The sequence below is a fragment of the Apis florea genome, unplaced genomic scaffold, assembly GCF_048593485.1.
Source record: "Apis florea isolate Af1SG1 unplaced genomic scaffold, ASM4859348v1 contig_2495_pilon, whole genome shotgun sequence".
NCBI lineage: Eukaryota > Metazoa > Arthropoda > Insecta > Hymenoptera > Apidae > Apis > Apis florea.
In genome coordinates this window covers 291,257-310,714 of record NW_028256595.1, presented here as the reverse complement: position 1 = coordinate 310,714, position 19,458 = coordinate 291,257, and the positions used below count along the sequence as shown (strand labels likewise).

Genomic DNA, 19,458 nt, shown 5'->3' with positions numbered 1-19,458 from the left:
CTCGATTCGAAGTATTTCTCAACTAACTAACTAAGTAAGTAAGTAAAGTGAGTAAGTGAGTAAGTAAGTAAGTAAGTAAGTAAGCAAGTACGTTGGACGATCGAAGGATGTAACGTGGAGCAAGAGAGCGGAAGTCGGAACTCTAGTTTTCAAGTTAACGAGCGTCTAGACTTACTTTCTACTTTGCAACACCGGCGATACCGCAAAGACGGTAAAATCGGTCATCGTTATCGATCGACCAAACTCCGAGTTATCGCGATAATTTACTTACTTTCCAACTTCCCTCCTGATTTCTCTCTCTCTCTCTCCTTCGTGAACAACGAGATAAGAGCGAGATTAAAGAGAGAGAGAGAGAGAGAAAAAGTAAAAGGAGAGCGATTTCGGGAGAGATAAGGACAAGTATCTCGTGTCGCGATACTCGTTGGAAAAGTATGGAAGGAACGATTAGACGAGGACGAACGACAGGGAGGAAGGCGCGAACAATGTAGCGAGAGGAGGAGTGGAATATCAGGCGCGGTGGTAGTATAGGCGAGAGCGCAAGGGTGAAGGAACGGCGGTGGTGGTCGTCTCCTTCTCCTTGTTGCGAGAGAGGCGCGACGGCTCGATTGCCACGACCACGAAAAGTTTCCCCGGTCACGTTCAACTTTCGCGCCGTTGGAAAAAGCCCGCCGCTCGAATTGGGTCACCGACCGGCCGACTCTCGTTTCTCTCTCTCTCTCTCTCTCTCCTCCCCTCCCCGCGATTCTACCCTACCTATACGACGGCGGCCCTTCTTTCTCGCCCCCATTCCTTCCCTCCCCCCCTCCCCGGGCTAAACTTTCCTCGTATCTCGCTCCGTCTCGTTCTTCGAATTTCCAAACACCGTCTTTTCACGACTTTTCGCACTTTTCTTTTCATTTCATTTCTTTTTTTTTTTCTCTCCTCTTCTTCTCGCGCGCAATCAACAACACAAATTTCGCGAGAAAAGATCTCGCTCTTACACGCGTCTCTCTCTCTCTCTCTCTCTCTCGTCACGTCGAAGGCGTTGACGCACGGCGTTCGTTCCCAACTTCTTCACTTTCACTCGTCGTCGCAGTGAGAAAGTTTGAATTTCGTGAAGGGGGAAAAAACGGCGGAGAGCGAGACCCTTCTCTCTCTCGTCCACCGATCGATCGACACCACCGATACTGCTCGTACCCACTCGTGGGATCGATCGAGCGTGGTCGAGCGTTACGCCTCGATCGATCGAACAACTTGCCAGTATAATAACTCTCTTCTCCCCAGCTGGAGGGACACGCGCGAAACACGATTATCCCGGCGGCACAAGCAAGCACTACTACTCGTCGTATCGGTCGTAACGGTCGTGGTCGCGGTCGTCGTAGCGCGATGCGAAAACATTCGCGGCGTGCAAGGATCGCGCGCAACTCGACGCGGGTACCGCACCGCACTGCGAGTATCGGGGCGCGCGAGCAGCCTCGATCCGATCACTGGGACCCCGCGTTCGCTTTCCACCGATCGAATCGGCTGAACCGCGCTGAATTTTTCGGGGTTTACTGCCTTTAGGCCCGGTCCGCTTCTCCCTCCCTTCGCGGCTTAAATTGACCCGTCGTTCTCGATCCACCACCCATCCTCCTTTCCCACCCACCCACTCCCCTCCCCCTCCCCTTGCCTCTCGCGCTGGCAAACCAACCCCCCCCTCCTCCTCCTCCTTCCCTCGCGCTCCACACTCCACCCTCGCCTCCGCTCCTCTCCACCGCTCGCCACAGCTTCCAACCTTTTTACCCCGTACCTACCCTGCTTCCGCCTCCACCTCCTCCTCCTTCTTCTCCCTCCCACCCGAGTCGCCTCCTCTTCCTCTCACCCCGTTTTTATCCCGCTCTCCCTCGCGCGCACCACTCATTATAGTCGCTCCCTCCACTACACTACCATCCCCCCTCACCCCTTTCCCGCTCTTCGCAGTCCGCTTCAACCCGCTTCGTATCCCACCTCCTGCACGCCACCACCACCCGCATCCACTGCTCTACCGCAACCCCGGGAAAACCCTGGAAAATCCAGCAGCGTATACCTAACTTCACCCTCTATACGTATACATATGTATGTATATATATATATGTGTGTGTGTGTGTATATACACGCATATATATAATATAAATGCATATGTATATATATATATATATATATATATATATATATATAACGTATGCGTACGAAACGTGAGCGACCGCGCACACACAGTTATGTACAAGCGGCTGTTATACGGCGTCTAGTCCAGGTAGTATTCCCTGTGTGCTTATGCACGCGCGACCATACCACGCGCACCGTTGTATACGCTCGTAAAATACACGCGGCGGAGAAGAGCGCGCGCGAGAGAGATCGTTCGAAGGTCGATCTCCAACGATCCTTCTCCTTATCCTCCTCCTCCTCCTCCTCCTCCTCCTCTCTTTCGTCGTTCGACCGCGTCGAGCACGCGTTGTTTTTCGGCCGCGTGAGATCGGTCGTGGGCCGCGCGAATCGTCGACTATTCTCTTTCCGTTCGTGAGTGTTGGTGTCGTTCCTTCTTCCCCCCCCCTTCCCCCTGCTCCCTGCCTCGTTCGTTCGTTGGTTGGTTCGGTCGGTCGGTTGGTTCGGTCGGTCGGTCGGTCGGTCGGTCGGTCGGTCGTTCGGTTGGAAACCGCGTTAAAAATAACCGGTGATCGTTGTTCGGTCGATCGCGTCGAGCACGCACCGAGCCAAGGAAAAATAGGGGGAACGACCGAGTTTTTCGATGAGCGCGCGCGTTACGCGCGAACCGGCTCGGATAATTTGCGTTCCAAGCGAGCCGCCTCTCTCGTTATACCGTTAATCACCGATTCGCCGATCTTACCGCGTTCTCTCCGATTTCCAGAGCGAAGGGACAACGCGATGATGACGAGAAGAAGAAGAAGAAGAAGATGATGATGACGAAGAAGAAAACGAAGAAGAAGAAGAAGAAGAAGAAGAAGAAGAGAGTGGTTCAACTCACAGAAGTGGTTCCCCGGTCCGGCGTAGTGATGACCCTTGTAAGCGGCGAACAGTCCTGGGTTGATTCCAATCTACGACACAAAAATCGATCCCGTTAATCTCGAATCGATGGATAGATGATTCGCAACGATTACTCGTTCTTCCGTTCGTCGTCGCAAACATACCGCAAACGGGCAAAGAAAATCGCATCACGGATCCGTTTAATTTATCTTTATCGCGTTCGATCGATTTTTTTACCCCAACGATCCAAAACGATACTTTTGGCTTCGATCTCTCCTTCTAAAGAGATGATCACCGCTGCTTACTTCCAATTTCTTCCAGCGCGATATATATATATATATATATATACAGAATTGTTCGGTGTGGAAACGGCGAGAGCGAAAGCGAGCGAAGCAAGTTTCTTCTTCTCCTCGATCCGCGTACGTCCGAGATAACGATCGCGGTGAACGGTGGCGTCGGAGTTTTCCGTTTCGTACGGTCGATTCCTTTCCCGGCGCGGAACACGCGAACACGGATTTCGCATACACCGTTCTTAGCCACGATTATGCAACGCGATAGAGACAGGTGTGGTAGTACCTGTTGCGCAACCACATTATCTTCGCTCTTCGCTCCGTCGGTTGAACAATTAATAACGACAAAGTCCAAGGATACGCGACAGGGCCGTCGTGTGTTGTGTTGGACGTTGCGACGCGTCCTCGCATCCGCGACCCGCTTTCGGTCTATCCTCTATCCTCGACCGTCGCGCCACTTTTCTCTCTTTTCCTCTCCTCTTGTGTTTGTTTTGTTTTGTTTTTTTTCTTTTTCCGTCGATCGTTTTTCATTCGTCCGTGAAAGAGAAAGAAGAAGAAGAAGAAGAAGAAGAGTCGGAAATAACGGTCGCCAAGAATAGGAGTGGGATGGGAAATTTTGGTGGGACGAAAATGGCGCGATATCGTTGGTCGCTTATACGGGTGGTCGAGTCCTCTCCCTCTGTACATAAAGTACGTATCGCATTAGCGCGTTAACGCCAATGCGTTAGCCGGTCGGTCGGCGTCGAATGGCGCTTCGGCCGGGATAAACGAGGATAAAATGACACGGGGAGGTTGGAAGGCAGAGTAGGGTGTGGAATTGTCGCCGATTGAAAACAACGCTTGTCGATGAGAGCGGATCGGGTCTGGGTTAGGGGGCCGGTAGAGAGGGGCGGCCGCGGCGGCACGAGGGTAGGGATCCAGGGGTAGAGAGCCTCGACGAAGGCCGGCCGACACCGGTGTCCCGCTGCGTTCGATTACAACGACGCCCGTAATAACCGAATTGCCCACGGCCCGTTAAAGCGTTTACACCGTTTGACGGATGATCGACCGCGCGCTCGCTACTCGTAATATATGAATATCAACCAACTCGCTCTCTCTCTCTCTCTCTCTCTCTCTCTCTCTCTCTCTCTCTCTCTCTCTCCCCTCCCTCCCCTCCCCCCTCTCTCCTCGAACACACGCTCGATCGCATCGTAACCTTATCTCGAGTCGAGTCAAGGTCGTCGGGGGGAGGGGGGAGGGGGGGAAGTTTGACAAACGGAGGGAAAATGGAAAACGCGAGTCGTCGATTGGAAATGGGACGATTTGGATCGACATTGGTGCGCCCGATGAAACGGGCCGCGATAGAAAGGTGGTGAACGCGCTCGTTACCAACGTCGAGCGTGATAACCGAATTGGGTATGGACCATTAAAGCGATTACGACACCTGACGAACCCGCTACAAACGGCTATTTGTCGTCTCGCTACCTTCCACCCGAATTTTCTCGCTAACCAGACGCCCGTTATGGCCCCCGTTACGGCTAATCCGATTAATCGTTTCTTCCCTTCTCGCGGGGGGGGGAGAGAAGGAGGGTCGGGAGGGGGGGGGAGAGACGAAACAAGGGAAAGGGAGAAGAAGAGGAAAGAAAAAAAATAAGAGAGACGAAACGTTCCCTCTCGCAAGCCACTTACTATGATAATGTCCAAATTGTTGGTAAGATGATCCGGAAGTACGCGCTTGCTCACTTCCTCTTCCGGCATACCGTCGAATCTGTCGTGCTTCTTCCTCTCTTTGTACGTCTTTGCTCGTTTCTTCGCCTCGGCCAGCTCCGCTCTGTGTCAAAAAAAAAAAAAAGAAAAGAAACAGCGCTCGATTAACGCCAAGAAACAAAAAAAAAAAAAAAAAAAAAAAGAAAGGAAGAAAAAAAGCAATAATATAATTTCGCGAGAGAGAAATTCGACACGGAGGAGGACAACGGAGGTGGAAAAGCAAAGTTTGCAGTCGACCGACTACGACTATAATCGAGTCTAGTCGCATCGATCCACCATCTATCGACCTTACCGCGAATTATTATTTAGAAATGAACTTGTATCCGTTGACCGCGAATACCAGGCCGACGCGCGGTCTGCCAAATGCTATACGCGATTCCGAGAGCAAAAAAAAAAAAAAGAAAGAAAGAAAGAAAAGGTGATTCACGATCGATTTCGGAAAAGTGAAGCGTATATAAGGCGTGTATCGGCGTGCATCTCTCTCTCTCTCTCTCTCTCTCTCTCTCTCTGTCTCTCTCTCTTACTCTTCCGGGGTGAGAATCATCTCGGATTTCCTCTTGCGGCCCCTCTTTTTCGGTTGATGCGCCGTCAACTGGGGATTCACGTTGCCGTTCATCACGCCGAGGTTCATTTGAAGATGTTGCGGTGCGGAGAGCGAGCCGGGCGGCGTCGACGTAGGCGTAGCCAGCACCGCTTGCCCTCCACCTGGACACGTCATGTTTTCGGGATTCCCGACCGGACTGCTCGCCGTCCTTATGCCGCCCATCGACATCTCCTCGTCCACGAACGAGTACGGGTCCACCGGGGTCTCGCATTTGATCGCCACCTGTCGATCAATCAATCGTTCGCGAAAATTCGCTTGTTTTCAAAAAAAAATTTTCTCCCTTTCTCTCGAAATCGAGTCTCGCGTTTCGAGTCTTCGCGGTTTTGATCGGTGGTTTTCATCGATTCTTCGTGGAAGAATCGTCTCCAACTCTCGTCTAGATCTCGCGACCAGATAACCGGCCGATAGCGACACCATTATTTCCGGTTGTTGCTCGCAACCTCCGGACGCGCGTATATACGCGCGAGTAGCAAAATATAGAGCGTAGCACAAAAGGAAGAGATATACTCTTTATCGGTGTCTGGTGGTCGTCGCGACCGATTATCTTTCGCCTCGATAGCCTCGATCTTGGGTTATCTTCGTTACGATAGCGAACAGTCCGCCGTATATACGTATACGACTCGTGTTCCAAGTTAAGAGAGAAACGAACGGCAATTTCGATTCTATCGAATGCTCGCTCGCTCGCTCGCTTCTACGTAACAACGATGGTATACGTACCTTGCTATATATATATATATATATATATATATAGGACGTTAGGACGAGTATCGAAGGTGATATGAAATAGACCAAATCCATCCTTCTTGGGCCCTTGGTCAATCGAAATTCCTCCGATTCGTTTCAAATTTTCATCGATCTCGCGATCGATCCGATCTTCTTAAATCGATATCGATCCCGTTCGATCGATAAGAACGCGCGTCGAGGGAGGAGGGGGGGGAGGGGGGAGAGGGAGGGAGAGAGAGAAAATAGAAAAAACTCACCTGTCCGAGGGTGGAAGCGGCGGAGGCAGGTTGCTGGGGTTGATGCGCTGTCGCCGATATCGGCGTGAGGGGTGTGTGCGGCGTGTGCGGTGTGTGCGGTGTGTGCGGTGTCAGCGGCGTGTGGTACTGCTGACTGCTGTCACCACCGGTGCTCCTCATCTCGAGGTCCGGACTTGTCTCGTAACCGTCATCCCTCGCTTCCTGCTTTACCATCACTCCTGTGCACACGGAAAAAGACATCGTCGTACCCGACGCTGTGTGTCGCCTCCATCTATCCTCGCCTCGATAACTCGAACCGATCGCCCAAACCGATTCCCCCAAAAAGCTTCCCTTTTCGCGCGCGCGCGCCCCCTCCCTCGTTTTTCCGCTACATTTCGATACTTTTAATAATATCGATCCCCAAAGAGCGACGCGTTATTATTATTTCTTCTCGGCTCGCTTCTTACTCGCAACGCGGCTAATATTTTTACGCGGTGAGTCAACGTTTTTTTTTTTTTTTTTTTTTTTTTTTACGTAAATGTCGACCCGTAGTAGTAGTAGTAGTAGTAGTAGTATCTCTTCTCTCCAGTTTGAATAAAACCGCACGCTTTTCTCCCTCCCTCCCCCTCCCCTTTCTTCCATCGAAGGAAGGCCACGTATCTCCTGATCGCGAGTAAAGAAAAAGAAGAAGAAGAAGAAAGAAAGAAAGAAAGAAAGAAAAAGAAACGTTGATCTTCTTTTTAACTCGTAACCGTAACGGATAAACTCGGTTACTCTATTAATCCATCGAATCCGAGGATCTCGTCGAAACGGCGAACGCGTTCGAGCGATGCTCAACGGCGCGTGCGATTGTTCAATGAGTCCGGAAAAAAAATATTTGCCACCCCCAGTGATATCCTCGGTAATCGACGCTTTCCACATTTTTCCCTCTTTTTTTTTTTTTTTTTTTTCCCTTTTTTTTTCCTTTTTTTTTTTTTTTTTTTTTTTTACGCGTTTCCAATCATGCGTTCGCACTCTCGCTATCGTTCGTGCTCGTACAATCGCGCTCTCGCGGGTTAACTTATCGTTACAGCTTCGCCCGATACCCGTTTCTACGCCCGTTTCTCACGCATGGGGTCGAAGATCGAAAGATCGCCGCGCGTTTTCGAACGATTTTCTTCGAATAATTATTTTTCGATGGGGGAAAACGCGAAATATTCTCGTTCCGGATCGTATCTGAAAATGATGGTGGCGCGCGGGTTTTTGCGGGATGCCAAACGCACGAATCACTTACGTCCGGTCGGTGTGCGTACACTCGCATTTGAGAGCTACAATATATAAAATTAAAACGATATTTGATTCGTTATACCTTTGTCCGCGTAATCGCGCGATATTAAATTGTCACGAGGCTGGTAATTTTTTTTTTATTTTTTTTTTCTCTCTCGCGCGCTCTCTCCTCGCTCTGTCTGTCTGCTCTCTCTCTCTCTCTCTCTCTCTCTCTCTCTCTCTCTCCTGCTCTCCCGTCGTTGCGAAACTTTTCTCTGCGAAATATCGTCGGAGTCGTTGTTGCTTTTATACATCGTCACCGTTTGATAGTTGTTGGGAAATTGTTCGCGTGGTACGCGTATTCGATGCGCGGCCAATCTTTAAAAGAGAATTCTCCCGATAAATTTGATACAACGCTAATTTAATATGTAGAACGTTTTCCCCAATTTTTCCCTGCCTCGATTAATCAGCGTTTCTCTCCCTTTATTGCGAAATACGCGTTTCGTATTCGGAAAAAAAAAAAAAAAAAAAAAAAGGAAAAAAAGGAAAAAAAAAAAAAGTAATGCGCAATTTCATCGGATCTCCTCTTCTCCTATCCATTTATCTATCTATCGTTCGATACGTATTCCACAATCCTCACCTTGAGAACCAGCGCAATTCATCGGTGTCCCATTTGGTGGCCCTCCGTTTTGCACAGGCGACGGATACGATCTGCAAAGAAAGATTACGAAATTACGTCAACCAGCGTATATCGCTATCTCGGCTGATACGGTTCATAGTTCGCCAACAGCCGCCAAGTCGCGATCGAAACTCGATTTCGAATATATATATATATATACCTATCCACCGTTCCCTCCTTTTCTTTCTTTTCTTTTTTTCTCTCTTAGAGAAACGGAAAGAAGGAGAACGGCGGGAGGAAATATGTCTTTCCATCGTATCGACCAGCAACAGGTAATTTTAACTCGTTTCGAAGATAATATTCTTCCCCTTAGTCTCTCTCTCTCTCTCTTTCTCGCCTCTTTTAGAAAGAGAACTATATTTCCAAAATATATTTCGAGCGAAGAAATAACGAAGGAATCGCGTACGAAAAAACCGCGAGGCAAAAAAAGTCGCAACTGTATCCTACTTAATCTATATTACTTCGCACAAACGAGCCAACGGTCGGTTACGATCGTTCCGTTCGTCGCCAGGCGTCCTCCTCCTTCCCCTCGTCCTTGTTCGTCCATCTTTCTCGAGCAGGTAATCGTCGGATCTTGGAAGCTCGCGTGACACGCACAAACGAGCGTCGGTAACGCGCTTCGCCGCATCCAAATTAGTCGCATCGTTGGATTGCCGCGAGAGCGGGTCGCACAGTTGCGGACAATTCGAATCGTTCCTCGCGTTGCGGAGGATCGGTGGTGGGCAAAAGAACGAGGCAAAGTGTGTAACCGTGCTCGAATTTGGAGCGATCGGTTCGGTTTACCAGCCAACGGTCTAAAAGCTGTGTCACTCTACACCACGGGGAAAGTCGATGGACGTGGACGGTAGAGTGAGAGGAAGAGGGAGAGAAAGAGAGAGAGAGAGAGAGAGAGAGAAGAGCCGCGTAATGGGTCTCCGCGCTACAAATATTACGCTCGAGACTAAATACAAACAATCCGGTTTGTACGGAGCAACGTTGTACGGCGCAGCCGATGCTTTGTTTCCGTTAAAATTGAAAATTACAGGGATACGGCGCGATCGTCGAATCGATATTCCTCGCATCGTACACTTTTCCCACGGTATAGGTCGATTCGTAAGAAAGGTAAGGGTACCGGTAAGAGGAGCGGGGGGGGAGAGGGGGAGAGGGAGAGGGTTATATTATACAGATATCACTCGATAATTTCCATCTAAATACCGTAATCGCGATACGATGTTTCCGCTCGTGCGTAACTTCGATCCCGAGAACTTGAAAATTTCCTTCTTCCTCCTCCCTCCATTCCCCTCCCCCCTCCCACCTTTGAATTATGGATCGCGCGATTGTCGCGCAGGGGGTTGACTCTAATAATAGCGGACCACGCGCCCCAGGTAATTTTCGCCGACGGTAAAATCGTTTCTTAGCGCGCGCCGGAGAAAGAAGATTCTTCTTCGCGGATCCCATCGGTCGGGAAAGGTCACGTGGTAGGGAAACGCGAGCGTTTACTTTTCCGTCGAGAGACGTTTTCCGGACGAGAGAAACGTGGGGAACGGCCCGCTGTTCGAGACAGCGCGATGCTCTGGACGAGAAAGAGTTACGTAAAGAGAGAGATGGGATACTATACGCGTCTCGCCTCGCCTCGCCTCGCCTCGTCTCGCGTTTACGATCCAAGGAAAGAGAGGAGGAGGAGGGGGGAGAGAAGACGTTACGTTTGAAAATTAGGCAAAGACGAGAGAAACGTACGATTTTCGACGCGTACGATCGAGACACGGGAGAAAGGAAGGATGTGGTTTACTTTCTCTTTTCGCGAAGCGTAGCGTCTACGAAAGCGGATGCCTCGCATTTTCGAGGAATCGTGACGAAGCGATCGCCTCGTCTTTCCTTCCATCGTTTCATCGATATTCCGTGGTCGGTGCTGGTAAACTCGGTTGGTAAAATCGGGGGTGATAAACGCCGATACGGAAAATCGAGTATCGCGTTACTCTCGCGGATATCCGTGTAAATTCATTTTCGCGGAGAGACGATACTGTTGGGTGAAAAGACGGGGGAAGGAAAAAGGAAGCCGCGATAAAAGTGGCTTCGTAGATAGGTAGGTAGGTAGGTAGGTAGGTAGGTAGGTAGGTAGGTAGGTAGGTAGGTAGGTAGGTAGGTAGATAGGTAGGTAGGTAGGTGGGTGGGTGGATGGATAGGTAGGAAGACCATGGGATGCACTCGTTCGTAGTGCTATCGACGCGACGCGTCGAGTATTCACGGTGCAACGCGCACTGGAAAATGATCGTTCCGATGCATTTAAGGAAACCGTGTAGTCCACCGTGTCTTTCTCCTTTTTTCTCCGCAACCGTTGGCCAAAGTGAAAAAGCTGGAAACTACTTTCCGAGCCATACGTCGCTCCGCAGCTGCGTTCTTCGTTATCGCGAGGAGAGAAAACGAGCCGAAACGCATAGGCGAAGAAAAAAAATCCGCTCGTACATCGTAATCATCGTCCGTCCGATGGAAAACGACGTGGCAAGCGACATGTCGTCGTCGTTACATTGTACCTCGTACGAATTAAACGACCGTGACGTTCGAGTCGAGATCGACGAACGCGAAAACGCGCACGAACGTGTATTGCTCGAAATATATATATACATCGAAGAAGATAGCTGGCGTGAAATTTCGTCGAAAAAATGAAGGTCAAAGGGATCAAAGCGTAGGCGTTTGCGAAGGAATATTTGGTCGCGTCGAAGGATCGGTGGATACTACTCTACGTTTCGTAGTCGGCCTTTTTTTTTTCTTCGTGCGACGACCGTTGCTCGTTTTTGCACGGTAATTCGAAAATACTGGGAATAATTTTCAGCAGGAGCTATACCTGCTGGTGGTCTATGTACTTTTTACGTAGCGCTCGGACCTATGTATCGCGGGCCCCGATGTACACACGCTATATATACATATATATATATATAAACTATATATATATATATATATATAGGTGCGCGCGTACATGCCACCAAGGTAAATATACAAGGTATATAAGGGTAGCGTGTAGGAGATGGTTGGTACATAGAAGTACTTGCTGGAAACGACTAGGGCAGTGAACGGGAGGTGAGACGAGGGAGGAAGGCAAGGGAATGGAGAGATTCTATCCGTCTCTCTTCCTCCCTCCTCTTCGTTCTCGCTCACGCTTCTCTTCCTCTCCCCTCGCCCTCGCCGCATCTCTCTCGCACTCTGTCTTTCTCTCTCGCTCTCTCGTCTCCATCTCTCTTCGCTTTACTCCCTCCTCTTTCGTAGGGAAAGCTTCGAACCGTTGCTCGAGAACGTTCTTTCGAACGTGGAAAGAAAACGACGTTTGTTCGTTTTCTCGATGGAGTGGAGTTTCGAGAATGATTGAAAAAAGAAAAAAAGAATAATTGTCGAATAATTGAGAAAAATTCTCGAGTCGATCCAGACAATCGATCCATTCGGGCAATTCTATTCGAAATTCTTTTCGCGGATCGAGTTACGCGTATTATCCTTCCTAAATCGAAACTTCCAAGTCGATGGTTCGACGCCAGACGCTGGATTACTGCTTACTTTATTCCGTGATTACGATCGAATGCGATCGAGACGTAGCCGCTTCTTATCTCGACTCTCCGTTTTTCGTACAGCGCGTCCTACTGTACGTTCGAAAGATTGAGGGGGGGGAAAGAATACGTAGGAGGCGTTGTTGAGGAAAGTTGCGTCGTCCTCTCTGGTTTGCCCGGATTCATCGATGAAACGATCGAACGCGAAAGGAAGATTCGGAAGGGAGAGAGGGAGGGGGAGAGAGAGGAGAGAGAGAGAGAGAGGGAGAGAAAAATCGAGAAAAGGAAAAGAGGGAAAGAGGCGAGGTCTCGCGCGGGGTTCGTAGCTACCCCTAAGCCGGGCTGTGGCTGGTGCTGGTGCTGGTGCTGCTGCTGCTGCTGCTGCTCGTTGCTAGGGGAAACCTCCAGAAAACTCTACACACACACACTGGCCGTATGCCCGCTGACACGTATACGCATACCCATACAAATTTTCGCGCACACACCGGCAGAGACACCTATACACTACGCACAGACACGGTCGCCAGCTCGCACACGCTTGCCGCTAAAGGGGGCAACGAGAGGAGCTCACGCACGTACGCTCACGCACACCTTCGCGCGTCCTGGAAAATGTCGATAACGAAAAACCACTGCTCTTTCGCTCTCTCCTCTTGCCCTTCTCTCTTTCTCACCATCTTTCTCGTCTGCCTGTTCGTCCACTCGCTCGCTCGCTCGCTCGCTCGCTCGTTCGTTCGTTCCTTCGCTCGCTCGATCGTTGTATTCGTTCGCACACGCTCCATCGTTCTTGTATTGCGCCAATATTCTTTTCCAGTATTTTTTCAATTTCTCGAATTTTTCGCGCGCGATGAATTCATTTTTCAGGAAAAATTCTCCCTTTTTCCACGAGATCGCTATCTTCGCCAGATTCTTCTCCCGAACGTACGTCGAGAAACGTTTCACGCCCGATTTCGTCTCGCGACACCGAAGATCGGTGATTTCGGGCCACGCATCGTCCTTCGTCGCGTTCATCCATTGGAAAGAGAGAAACGGGCAAAAGGGGGAAAGAGTCGGTGACGCAAGCTTACGTGGCGACCCACGTAACGGCCCTCGTAAAAAAAGAAGAGAAAGAGAGAGAGAGAGAGAGAAAGGAAGAGAAGCGTCCTGCGTTCGCGATAAAAATTTACGAGGCGGAGGATGAGAATCCGAAAAGCCGAGCACAGGCTCGCCGACATTTCCAAACTCGGAGAAAACGAGGGTCTGTGGCGCCACTGTCTTCCGACGGTCCGCGTCCGCAGCACCGAACCAACGATTTTTTACCATCGGTACCATGAATATTTATCTCGCGTATGGAACGGTGGTGACGTTGGGCCGTGTCGAACTCGAGTCGGTTGGCAACCGGAGATGGAAAGAGCGCGCGAACCACGTACGAAAGCCGAATTCGGGTTTGCAACGGCACGAAGGAAAAGACACGGAGGAAAGGAGGATCGACGATGGTCGAAGGTCGAACGACCTTCGCCAACACGGAGAAGGGAGAGGATTCCCCCGAGTGGAATCGACGTATCGCCTTAGGTCGCGTCGTAGTTCCAAGTTTCCAGTTATAAATTACAGGGTAGACGACCGAGTTCCACCGTTTCTTCTCCCGTTCTTTCTGCTTCGACGTCCTTCTCTCTTTCCTCCCGTCCATCCTCTTTTTCTCTCGCCTTCCTTCGCCCCCCCTCCTCTTTTTTCTTCCCTTCGGTCGCCTAACTGGCTCGCAGGAGCCGTACACCGCGTATCGGAACGTGCGTTCGAACCACGTGTGGTCCCCATTCATAAAATCCTCGAGCCGTAGCACGTGCATCGGAACCCCCTAAAGGACACCGCCACACTTTTTAAACCTTTCTTTCCTCCTCCTCCCCTTTTTCTTTTTCTTTTTTTTTCTCCCCCCCCCCCTTCCAATGTATTTCACGCGATATAATAAATCGAGTTCTTTCTCTTTCTTCCCCCTTTTTTCCCCTCTCCCTTTCTCAAACGCGAATCGATTTTCGTTCAAGCCACTTCTAGCAGGCAATCCGTCGATCTATCGTTATCGGTGGTGGTCGAGTCAAGAAAAATCGTCTTCGTCTCTCTTTCTTCTTCAAGAACGAGTAATCGGTCTCTCTTTTCTCTTTCCCTTCCCTACCCTCGCGCTCTCGTTGCTTCCTCTCAGCCGTTCGAGGAGCAACAACTCTTGCGGTCGAGGCGCGATAATCTTGCCTCGAATCTGTGCAGTTGCGATCGATCGAGAGGATTCTCCGCTCTCTCTCTCTCTCTCTCTCTCTCTCTCTCGAGAAGCATACTCGATTTTCATGTAATTCAAACGAAGCGCGAGGACGAGACATCGGATCGCGATGCGAAACGACTCGTCTCTTCTGCCGTTGATGGGTAGAGGGCAAGTTGGCTGCCCCCTCCCCTCTTATCTCGAGGATGGGAAGAGAAAAAAAAACGAGAATGAATGAATCGCGCGCCGTTTCTCTCTCTCTCTCTCTCTCTCTCTCTCTGTTCCTCTGTGTTCCAGTGGAAAATACGCGGAGAATACGGCAAGTGAGTCAATATATCGGATACACACACAGCTGGTGGTGGTATTCCCCGGCCTAGGTCGGCCCAATCAAATTTTATGATTTGTATCCATCTCGTTCCTCGCGATCCTGACCTACCGCCACCCGTTTCAACCGCCGATAGTGCTCTTTTCGTTCTTGCCCCTCTTTTTTTCTTTTTTCCCCTCCCCAATCCAACCCTCTCTCTCTGTACTTCCATCCTACCCTCCCCCCCCCCGTCCCCTGCCGCGCGACCTCCGCGAAAAAAAGGGAGAGTGACTTCGAAAGTCAATAAATCGAATTTCTATTCGACGCTTTAAACTTCCCTCTCCCTCCCTCCCCCCCGCACCATCCTCCCTCTCGTTTCATTCTTCTTCTCGCGCGTTCAACCCCCTCCCCACCCCTCCCCTCGCGCATAACTCGTCAATGAAATATCAACATCTATCATCTCTCCTTTTTTTCCCCTCCTTCCTCTTCCTTCTCCTCTTCCTCCTCCATCCACCGCTCCCTACCTCGCTGGTCGTTAATCGCGAGCCGACCTTCGGTCTTCTTTTCGCTTCGTGTCCGTTGCCAGATAATTATCGACGCGTCGCGACCGTGCCGTACCGAAACGAAACGAAACGAAACGAAACGAAATCGACCTTCACGTCTCTCGACAATACGAGGAGGGGGGGAAGGAGCGACAACGATACCGACGACGCCAACCGTACCATCCTTCCTTGTTGTTGTTGTTGTTGTTGTTGTCGGCCACGAAGTGTTCGACACTTCCGACAATTTTCGAAGATTTCTCGAATCGTCCTCCTCCTCCTCCTCCTCCTCCTCCGCCCCTCCCCCGATAACTTCGAAAATCTTGCACGCTCCAGATCGTCGATTTCGGACGGTGCGAAACGAGGCCACGAAAGACTCGTTTGACCCGAAAAGGACGAAAGGAGGAGAGAGGAAAAAATGGAAAGCAAAATGTTGGAAAGAAGAAAAAGAAGGGAAGGAAAAGAAGACGAAACTGGTGGGTAGGATTGATGGAAGGAGACGAAGAGAAAGAGAAACGACCCTTCCTCCGTTCGTTCGTTCCTTCCTTCCTTCCTTCCTTCCTTCCTTCCTTCCTTCCTTCCTTCCTTCCTTCCTTCGAATCCCCAAAGCGAGACGCCACGGCGACGAGACTTTGACCGAGTTTTGAAGCGACTCCTACAGCAGCGACGCGAGGACGAGAGGGTGAGAGAGCGGCGCAGCTGGTGGGGCCGGTGAGAGGGGTGCGAGGTGCGCCAACTAGAAAGAGAGAGAGAGAGAGAGAGAAAGCGCGCCGCCCTCCCAGACGACCTCCTCTCCTCGCATTGCCTCGTAATTTCTCGCATAGCCGACGATAAACCATTTACCCGTGCCAAAAGTTCACCAGTCACGATTCGCGCGCGCTCCCTCCAACAATCGAGGAAAAATCGAGAAAAATTAAGAAAACGATCGACCGATCGATCGTCCGTTCGTCCTTCGAGTCCCCGAGACGAAGCGAAAAGCCGATGGCTGCGAACGGTCGAGGCAGCAGTAGTAGGTATGCTCTAGGCGTAGTAAACAAAGAGTGGGGGAAAGGTACGTTGGATATCTTGGACAGGGAGCATAGCTAAGATGGCCGAGAGGGCATATACACGGTTCGAAGTTTCGATCGGTTCGAGATATTCATGGACGACTTTCCCAAACTTGTCAACAACCGGGCTGAAAATTCGTTGCGAGAGGGGAAATGGGGATGCCGCGTGTTTCCAACTTTCTCGCCGAATTCCGCCAAGTTTGCGCGGAGGAAGAGGGGGGAGAGGGGGGGGGGAAGAGAGGAAGGTTGCATCGATGGGAATCGATGCAAATTAGAGGCTCGATTTTTATCCGCTCGAAGACGAGCGTCAAAGTCCGCGTTATTTATATTACTGGTGGAGAATGGTGTCGAGATTTTCGGGAAGAAAGAAAAATTGTTCGGGTGGTAACGGGCAATTTCGCGAGTACCGCGATTACGCGTTATCGAGGGTGCCGCGTGGTTTCGCGTTGGCCGATCGTCGTGATCGGGGGAAACGCGAGCAAAAACCTTTTTCCCTGCAAATGGAAAACTCTCGTTCCCGTGCGTTATATCATATCGCGATAAACTCGAAAAACGCGAGGCGTGAAAAAAGCGTTATGTACGTTTGTTGCATGCACGCATCGCGTATGCAACCGAGTATTTGCGATCCACGTTTCCTCGGTGTCTCTTCGCGCATACCTACCTACGTAAGTAGATAAGTACGCGTCAACCGACACGAATCGTTTTTCGCTCTCTCTAATCGTCGAGAAAGAGAATACAATAATCGTGCGCACGGTATGCCGAGTTTCTTCTTAAAAACTCGTCCCCTCGAAATTTTTCCAATCTTTATCCCCCGATCTTATCCACGATCTCTCTCGTTCACGATCGTGGCGTAAAATGTGGAAGAAGAGTCGGGCGAGAGAGGCGAACGCCTGTGTAACGATTCCAAGATATAATTAAATACGCGTTAAATAATATCCGGGAAACGAATAGCGATATTGTATTAATTTACCAAATGTGCGCGTAATTATTCGAATTATTATAACTATCGGTCCGGTCCGAGGCGAATCTGTTCTAAAAAGCTGCGCCGTCCGTTCCGCGATGCAATTAAAGTCGAATGTAAACCGATAGGGACGCTGTTATACGAAACTTGGAGGTAATGATTACGCGAGCCGTTGTAATTTATTACCGCGTGTGTTCGTTATTCTCAATTGTAACGTAATTCGGTAATATAGCCTAATTGCGGTCTTAATAAGATCGCGTCCACGATTGTCCTTTGCGATTTCGATTTCGTTTCTCTTTTCGTTCTTCGACCGATAGATAAAGGCGAAACGAGATACATGGAAAACACATTTTCCAAGTCATTCGGCAAGCGGTCGAAACAAGCGACATTTCCCCCCCCCCCCTCCCTATCCTCGCGAAAACCGGTTCGACGAATATCATTTTTTTCGTGTATCGCGAATGTTTCTTATTCTTTCGCTGTATCATCGCGTTTATTACAGATAAGGCAATCGTCTAAACGAACGAACGAACGAACGAAGTGTAACGGAACGTATGCAACGGTTAAACGTCTTCGTTGTGCACCTTTCTGCAATTTGTTTCGCGTTCGATAAGCAAGATGACTCATCGAACGCTCGCTATCGCGTTCTTCGTCAAATGGAACTCGATACGCGTCTCATTAACACGGGCAAACGGTGCGCTTTTGCGTTCCTTCGTTTCTTTTCGTCCATTTCTCTCTCTCTCTCTCTCTCTCTCTCTCTCTCTCTCTCTCTCTCTCTCTCTCGCACACACACACACACACACACACACTGAAATTACGAGAACGCGCGACAATCGAGAAGATCGAACAACGATAATCGACGAGACGAATGGTTATATTCCTCGTCGCGTTCGAAAGTTCGAAGCACAAGAGTCGAGTGGAAGAGAGGAGAAAGACGGAGAAGAAGGATGAAACGTGGGATACGTCAGGCATGGCGAAGTTGCGCGAGTGTTTAACGAGCGTTTCTCGTTGGCAAACGATGCGGCCGGCGTTGCTTACATCGACTCCTCCGTCGTCGGGACGAAAAGGTCGAAATGAGCGAAAACCGTGGGGAAGCCGGAGAAGGCCGAAACGCAACGGATACGCACGAACGGCATACACGCGGCCGAGGTGCACACCTATGCGCGCATCATTATCGAAAGAAAGACGGGGAGAGAAAAAAAGTAGGTGAAGAAGAGAGAGGAAAAAAAAAAAAAGAAGCGGTTCCGTGGCAGACTTCTCCGGTACGCGAAGGAAACCGTAGGTAATCGAGCGAGCAGAAATGCTGACGCGGATAAGGGAAACCCTTACGACCGTTTCTGGTGCGCCGGCTATTTACGATCGGTCTCGGTCTATTCCGATGGAACAACCGAAGAAGAAGTGTTCACCCTGCGTGTTCGCGAGATTTCGAAATTCTTATTCTCCATTCGTCTGTTTCGATCGTCGCTACGTCTATCGAGCGCGTTAATGAAATTACGTAACGAGTAAAACTTCCAAGCCGTTCGGATATATTCTCTTTCGATTCTCTTAATTTTTCTTTTAAATATTCTAAGTTGAAGCGCGTCGATCGTTTCCTCGATCATATTTCGTTCCATCGCAGTTTTCGTTCCATCGATCTGTTCGAGATACTCGCGAAAACGCGTAAACGTTCCGTTGCCAACGGAATTTCTTTTTCGCTCGTTATCTTCTCCGCACGCGCGATACCGAGGAAACAGAGTCGAAACGGGTTTCGTATTCCGAGCTTTCCCAATTTCGATACTCTCACTGCTACCGTTGACCGAAAATATCACGTATCGCCTCGAGAAATGCTCTTCTCGACCAAGTCTGTGAATCGTTTTTTTCTTTTTTTCAACGCGAATCGCTCCTATCTTTTTCCTTCTTTCTTTTACTTTTTCTCTCATTTTTTTTTTCTTTTTTTTTCTTTCCATCGTCACCGATACGGATCGCAAAAGTTGGTCAATTTTGTAGAAATCGAGGGAAAAACTCGTAATCCGGCAACGTTGCCCTCAAAGCGAGAACAGACCGGTACAGGCTGATAAAAATAAATTTGCGCCCGGAATAATCACGGAGCTCCCTAGAGATCTCCGTATGGACGGTGTCTTAGGTGCTGTTTGGCGTAGCGAGTTTGTAAGCGCGTTATCCGTGATGCGTCGCGATTTTCTTCTTAATCGCCAAGCGAAAGAAATCTCGTCACCTGAAATTTCGTCGCGTTTCTCATCACCGCCCTCTTCGATTCTACGGAACGATTCGGTGGAACGGGGCCCCGACTTTTGAAAAGAGACGCGTATCACGAACGTGGTAGAACGCGTTGCACGAACGAACGAACGAACGAACGAACAACCGTGGAAGAGGAGAGAGGCG

At 49.9% G+C, this 19,458-nt stretch overlaps 1 protein-coding gene across 1 annotated transcript in view; it reads right to left on the bottom strand.

The window, feature by feature from the left end:
• Positions 1-19,458, bottom strand: part of Tdg (Thymine DNA glycosylase) — a 31,694-nt gene that overhangs the window by 7,826 nt on the left and 4,410 nt on the right. Inside the window, exons 2-6 of the mRNA XM_086906847.1 lie at positions 8,464-8,534; positions 6,600-6,817; positions 5,540-5,841; positions 4,938-5,079; positions 2,981-3,050 (exon numbers count right to left, since the gene is read on the bottom strand). Coding sequence (XP_086762973.1) covers positions 2,981-3,050; positions 4,938-5,079; positions 5,540-5,841; positions 6,600-6,817; positions 8,464-8,534 — 803 coding nt within the window. The remainder of the gene's footprint in view (positions 1-2,980; positions 3,051-4,937; positions 5,080-5,539; positions 5,842-6,599; positions 6,818-8,463; positions 8,535-19,458) is intronic.